Here is a 7,342-nt window from a genome sequence, read left to right as displayed (position 1 = left end):
CTATGGCATTCTCATAAGACATTCTGGTGTTTGTGTTTCATGAGACTAAAACTGTAATTACATCTGCAAAGGAGTTTTTGCTTGTTTGTTTGTTTGTTTGCACTACTTTCCTTGTTTGTCATGTTTTTAACCTACAGTTTCTTTATCCATCTATCAACCTGATCTGGCTCCTCTTGATGAAGAGGAGCAAGTTTGTGTATGTTCTCTATCCTAACCTGGAGAGGGCACTCCCTCCTTTTCGAACTGAGGACCATTGCCTCAGATTCGGCTTCACACTTGGCTGTGAACCTCTCCAACGAAAGTTGAAGATTGCAGCTCGATGAGGCAATCACAAGCACATCATCTACAAAAAGCTGAGGCGTAATACTGAAGTCACCAAACCACACCCCATCAATGCTTATGATCCACCTAAGAAAATCTATCAAGAAAGGTTTTAATGCGAATTGGTGACAAAGTTCAACCCTCACTGGAAATGAATACAGCTTACAACTTTTGACTTTTGCCTTAGTCTCTGTGAGTAAGGGGTCACATGATACATTTGGCAATGTTTTTCTGCTGGATGACCTGCCTGATGCACTCAAAACAGTGGCTGGGAAACAGCAAATACGAGTGTAAAGGTTCTTGGTGATGACACAACTGGAAACAAGCCTCCGCGTTGAGCAGGATTTGAACCCCAGTTCCCTGTATCTGAAGTCAGCGGTGTTACCTGCTGATTCACGTTTAGTAGAACTCCTATCCATACTCTAAAACTGTGTAGAACTGTCCAATGTACACAAGGCATTTTCCTTCAAATATTGTACACACATGTCTAAATCTATGTTGGTGAACACTTCTCCTTTACCTACCTATTAGTCAAATTAAAGCCCTATGTCTGTATTTTGTTGTCAGAAATTTGCTTTACCAAATGCACCTCAGGCTGCAGGTTTCCCACCTTGATCTTTTGACTCTGACCATTACATGTGACTAATGAGGTGGTCTGCACTCTCTGCTTGCCTTTATTGTCTCACGATGATGCCCTAATTTACTAAGGGAAGCCTGTTTGTCTCACTATACGTGTACTACCTGGTCAGTGATGAGTCCTCTTAAAAAAGCCGTTGTCCACTCATCACCGTGATGTTGAAATCAGCTGAGGGAGGTGGGCGGTGCAGTGGGAGAGCTACGTGTTGCTGCGCAGCAACAGATAGAAGAGAGATGTTGGAGAGAGAGAGAGGGAGAGGGCGAGAGAAAGAGAGCGAGAGAGAGAGGGAAAGAGACAAGAGAGAGGGGGGAGGAATAGAGCGAGCCAGAGAGCGGAATCCCCCTGTTCAAACAAAAGCAGTTGTCAGGGCGTGTGTCTGCCTCTCGTGTGTCTGTGGCTGTGATGCTGCAAACACAGCGGACTATATTCTTGTATATTTGAGACAGGAGTGTCAGTTATTTTTGTATGGCTGCATCTCCACATTTGGCATCACTCCCTTCGGAGGAGTTCATCCCAATCAACGTCACTGAGACACGCTTGCAGTTTTCCAGGAGATACATGCTAAATTGTGCATTCTAGGGGAGACAACTTGGCCACAAATTGCCAGGATGGAATCATCGGCGGGGATTTGGTGACCCGGTTGCAGTAAGTTCTTTGTTTGCATGTTTGTTTCTAATTCATGTGAATACATTTAAGGGGAACGTGATTGTACTGCAAAGCCTGCAAATAGTTCACTGACATCAGTGCTTCTATTGAGGATTTTTTTCTTTGATTTTTCTTTGCGCGTGTGCTCAGATATGACGGGTCAGGCCCTGAGGGAACCTGGCGGCAGGGCTCCCGCCGAGGACAATGCCGCTATCCGCATCAACGTGGGTGGCTTCAAGAAGCGTCTCCACACAGACACGCTGTCTCGCTTTCCAGAGACACGGCTGGCGCGTCTTCTCCAGTGCCGGTCCAAGGAGTCCATCCTGGAGCTGTGCGACGACTACGACGACGCAGAAAAAGAGTTCTACTTTGACAGGAATCCCGCACTTTTCCCCTACGTGTTGAATTTTTACAACACGGGCCGGCTGCACGTCATGGCTGAGCTGTGCATCTTCTCCTTCAGCCAGGAGATCGAGTACTGGGGCATTAACGAGTTCTTTCTCGACTCCTGCTGCAGCGGCGCCTACCACTGTCGGAAAATGGACCAGGACCGGGAGGAGTGGGAGGACAGGAGCGACGAAGGAAGCACCACGTCGTCGTTTGACGAGCTGTTGGAGTTTTACAACGACGCCACTAAATTTGACAAGCAGCCGCTCGGGAGCAGCCGCCGGCGCGTGTGGCTGATGCTGGACAACCCGGGCTACTCGGTGGCCAGCCGCGTCATCAGCGTCTTCTCCATCCTGGTGGTTCTCGGCTCCATCGCCACCATGTGCATGAACAGCATGAGCGAGTTCAGCCTCGCGGATGCCGAGGGGCAACCCACGGAGGACCCCCGCTTCGAGATGGTGGAGCATTTCGGCATCGCTTGGTTCACGCTGGAGCTGGTGGCCAGGTTCGCCGTGGCCCCGGACCTCGTGCACTTCTTCGAGCACCCGTTGAACCTGATCGACTTGGTGTCCATACTTCCCTTCTACTTGACGCTGGTCATCAACCTGGTGGTGGAGAGCAGCCCGGCGCTGGCCAACCTGGGCCGCGTGGCTCAAGTGTTGAGGCTGATGAGGATTTTCCGCATCCTGAAGCTGGCGCGCCACTCGACCGGGCTGCGCTCTCTCGGGGCCACCTTGAGAAACAGCTACAAGGAGGTGGGCCTGCTGCTTCTCTATCTCGCAGTCGGCGTGTCTTTCTTCTCGGTCATGGCCTACACGGTTGAGAATGAAGACAGCGAGGACCTGTCCACCATCCCGGCGTGCTGGTGGTGGGCCACGGTCAGCATGACCACTGTGGGTTACGGCGACGTGGTGCCCTTGTCGATAGCGGGCAAGCTGACAGCCTCGGCTTGCATCTTGGCGGGGATCTTAGTAGTAGTGCTTCCGATCACGCTCATTTTTAACAAATTCTCCCTGTTTTACAAGAGACAAAAGCAGCTGGAGATCGCAATGCGAAGCTGCGACTTCGACGAAGGCATCAAAGAGGTGCCCTCGGTCAACCTGAGGAACTATTATGCGCACAAAGTCAAGTCTCTTATGGTCAGCTTGTCAAACATGAGCCGGAGTTCACCCAGTGAGCACAGTCTGAATGAGTCAATACACTGAGGGTGGTCCTTTGGGTGCCTGCGTGACAAGCTGGCCCATCTTGTGGGACAAACGGATGTGGGGAAATAGAAACACTTTCCATGGGAAGTTTGATGTCTTTTGAAATTTCAATCAGAATAGGAATGAGCTGGAAATTTGAGGTAATTTAAAAATAATGAATTTTAAACAATTTTGTTTTAGATGTTATCTACCACGGCGTATTAGGGCCACGTATAAATATATTTTTTTTTTAGAGCATGGGGGCAATATTCTGAGAAAAAAAAAGACTAGCAAATGTGCCATTTTATAAAGTAAATGTGCCACTTTATAAAGTGAAATTTACAAGAAATATACGTAGCCACCGACAAAGACACCTCACTTTACGAAGGTCCACATCCTGAGGATCAAGCATTAAATTGTTAAAATGTACATTTACTTGTACATTTTTGTTTCCACTTTCCAGAATTACATTATTATTTTCACATTTATATATTTTGGAATTGTTTTGCACAAGTAGATAAGCTTCTGATTGGTTAGTGTTAGTCAACTGATAGGGGATCAGGAAGTGTTGTCGCTCTATCTGCCGTGTACAATGAGTAAAGTTTAAATTAAGAATGAATCCATCTCCATCCTGCCATTTCATTTTATAAACAGTGTCCCATTAACCACCAACGAATCCTCCGCTACGTGTATTTCTCGTAAATATCAGTTGTTTTTTTTTCTCACAAATCAGTCACAAATTTACAAGTTTGTCTCTCACAATTTTATTTGCAGAATATTGCCCACACCCTCTAAACAATATACATTTATAAGTGGCCCTAATACACCGTTATAGTTTTCTTTTCTGTCAGTTATGAGAAATTGCTTTGTTTCCACAGCCAAAATGTTTTAAAAGAGAGATATAAAACAAAGGCAGGATGGTGATCAAGAGTTCTGAGGTACTGGGTTTGAATCTCTGCTTCAAATTGTCTGTGTGGAGTTTGCATGCTCTCTGTGTGCTTGTGTGGCTTTTATCCGGGTACTCCAGCTTCCACATTCCAACATGCAGGGCAGCGTAGATTAAAGGAAAAATCAATGTGATCCATAGATGTGAATACGAGTGTCAATCATTTGTCTGTACATTATGTGCCTTGTCGTTGGCTAGTCCTAAGCCAGCTGGGATCAGTGAAGAAAAGCAGCATATTAAACAACTGCATTGCAAACAATCATTTTGTACACAGTTTTTATTTTTATTTTTTTTATTATTATTTATTTATCAAACCTTTTTTTTTTTTTTTTTAGGAAATAGCTTTGTATCAGACACAATGTGTAAAGGCTAAAAGCTTACATGTTTTTTTGTTTTTTTTTTCCTGTGTGTGATTTTATATTTTATTTTTTTTAAATAAATACAACATTATGTACCGGTAAATGGTGACTGAAAACATCATTGTGCAACATTGGATCAGACTTTACAAGATGCATTGTCACCTTTCAAAAACAAGTCTACTTTTTTTCCCGACCATGTGGGCTACTGAATATTATAATTTTGAATAATTTCATTTCAGTGATCTGTTTAAATGAGGATGGGAGCAGCAACTTGATTGGACGACTTAGGTAACAAAATCCCATTTATCCAAAAAAAAAAAAAAAAAAAGACTAAATATATTATTTTAGGAAGGTGATGACATCCATACATTTACTGTATACTGTATGCATAATAAATATTAGACATGCTGTTTACTCATAAGCATGAATAGAAAAAGACACATTTGTAGGTGGTTTTAATGTATTAAAATTAGATTATTTGTATTTATAAAAACAACAACAAATACATTCATTCGAAGTAAATTGAACAGATACCCTAACTTCCAGTTTATTCTAATAATCTGTTCAAAATGCACATATATTTCCATGGAAAGTATCCAACTTTGAATTTAGCAACCCTACCTACGCCTCTCTGTAGCTGAGTGCAATAATCCTTGTGTCAGTTCTCAGTGGAAATAACAGCAAATGTAGTGGAGTCTGCGTATAACATCCCACCGTGTGTACAAGCAGTAGGCCTCTTTGACAAAAACATTACATAAAAAGACAGAATGCTGTGGTCGTTTTTGGTCTTATACAGTATATGTCGTCCAGCCTCCACCTACGTGTTAAATCTGAAGTAAACTGTAGAAGATGTCATTTTAGGAAGAGTCAAATGTGAAATTGTGGTTTTGCAACATCGTTTCTTCAGATGTGTGTATGTCATGCAAAGTGAATTAAACAAGAATTACATTAAAGAGTTTTTCATTTTTCTTCATGGAGGATAATGTTTTACCCTTTCATTTTCACGCTGATTCATGTCATACATAATGGGAAGACAGACATTTGTAATGCGTGGCATCATATCTAAAACACTTTGAAAAGGAACAGCAGCAATTTAAAACTGACATTTCATCAATGAGGAAATTGGTTTGTTTTCCACTGAGTCGTGTAATTCTGACACTTTGAAAAACTTTCTGATGAAAAGCATTTATTAATATACAGTCCTCTTTGAACTGCATAAATGGAATAGCAGCTATTAAATATGCCCTGTGTATAATATAATTATCATCACTTTATTTATTTAAAATAAATATATTTTCATAATTCAATAATAATAATAATAATGTATTAAAATCAAATGAATACCCAACTTTTAGTAACACTGCTAGATAGTTAATTTAACAATACATTTGTGTTACAAAAGCACTGTATCCTATTCAGGTTTTCTGTCCCTCTTGTGTAGTCCCATTAGGTAACACATAATAATAACACCCCTGAGACTGTGAAGGCAAAAGTTGTGGTTATAATGAATTTCATTTTCATTTATTTTTTTATTTAACCTTTCTTTTTAACCGGGAAGAGTCCCATTGAGTTACAATAACTCCTGGCCAAAACAAGCGGCATATACTTTCATATAGGAAATAAATAAATAAATAAATAAATACATAAATAAATAAATACATAAATAAATAAATAAATTTCAATAAGTAGTTTCAATAAGTAGTTTCCCTTAAGGTCAGTCATCACAATTAACATGAATGAAGTGAGGATAGTAATGTAGGCAAGAAGATTAGCACCACATGTAAAATGTTTAAACAATTTATTTGACAATAAGATATAAGTATATTCACTGCACTGTATGCTAATAGTTCAATATAGTTCATTCAGCTGAATGAGCAAAAAAATGCTCAGTGGGGATTATAAATTGTCATACAATATCTGAACTAAGATCATAATCCCTGTTCAGATACTGTATGATAATTTATGATCTGGTTCATGTTATCATAGTCGGGTGAAACAGGCAGAATGTACACTGTATAGCTTCACAATAGAAATAACCAGAGCCTAATGGATGACATCTTGAGGGTGATATTAAAGGTAGGTGCATAAAATAATCTGTTGATTGGTACTTGCAGCTAGCATAGGCTCGATTCCCTATTATTGGTTCAGGAAAAGGACAGGATCTACCCAATGCCATCCAAATATAAGTGTATGTAGGTCACTGAGACTCCTGAGGAGGAAGATGGAAATGTCTCGCCCCTCCCTTCGCCCCTTTGGTTTGTCTGCACGATTATGCTTTGACTGTGGCCACAGTTAAGGAGAGAGCTTCCCTCTTGTTTGACAGTTGACACACAGCTAAAACAGGGCAAGGGCACACACATATCAGGTTATAAAGGCTCTTATTAGGACTGATTCCTCACTTCTGATCCAAGCCAGCAAAGGCCCCATTATCAGACGTCTATCAAACATCGATTCGTGACCAATTAACCTGTGCTATTAACAATCACAAATCATTGTGCATGTGGTCAATACTAACAACAGCCATCTAACAATGGCTAATTGGAGATTGTCCTGAAGCTTGTACTGTTGCCACTCACATATAGAAACTAGTTAAGTTGACTATTTACATATCATGTGTCACCTCAGTCATTCAAGCGCAATTAAAATGAATGAAGGTATGTTTTTTTTTGTTTTTTTTTGTTTTTTTTTTGTTTTTTTAAATCAAGAGACTCGTACCTTAAACCAGTAATCTAATTTAACAGTAGATACTTTTTCTAAAGAGTTAGGGAAATTTGATTTTGGCAGAATTTTCAGGATGAAACAAAAAATGCATTACAATTGTTACAGGTGGACTTAAATTGAACTTCTCCTTCCAACTGTTTAA

At 40.9% G+C, this 7,342-nt stretch overlaps 1 protein-coding gene across 1 annotated transcript; it reads left to right on the top strand.

Moving 5' to 3' along the window:
* The first annotated feature begins 1,247 nt into the window (after positions 1-1,247).
* kcns2 (potassium voltage-gated channel modifier subfamily S member 2) lies at positions 1,248-4,085 on the top strand. Its single transcript, XM_077528207.1, has 2 exons — positions 1,248-1,603; positions 1,754-4,085. Exon 2 carries the CDS (start codon positions 1,756-1,758, stop codon positions 3,193-3,195), a length of 1,440 nt encoding a protein of 479 aa, XP_077384333.1. The 5' UTR covers positions 1,248-1,603; positions 1,754-1,755; the 3' UTR covers positions 3,196-4,085.
* Positions 4,086-7,342: the final 3,257 nt, after the last annotated feature.

This window comes from Festucalex cinctus, chromosome 7 (assembly GCF_051991245.1).
Source record: "Festucalex cinctus isolate MCC-2025b chromosome 7, RoL_Fcin_1.0, whole genome shotgun sequence".
NCBI lineage: Eukaryota > Metazoa > Chordata > Actinopteri > Syngnathiformes > Syngnathidae > Festucalex > Festucalex cinctus.
The sequence above is the reverse complement of the archived record's forward strand: the minus strand, read 5'-3'. Positions and strand labels throughout refer to the sequence as shown.

Coding starts and splice junctions, on each gene's coding strand:
- kcns2 (XM_077528207.1), top strand. CDS start 1,756: ATGACGGGTCAGGCCCTGAGGGAACCTGGCGGCAGGGCTCCCGCCGAG.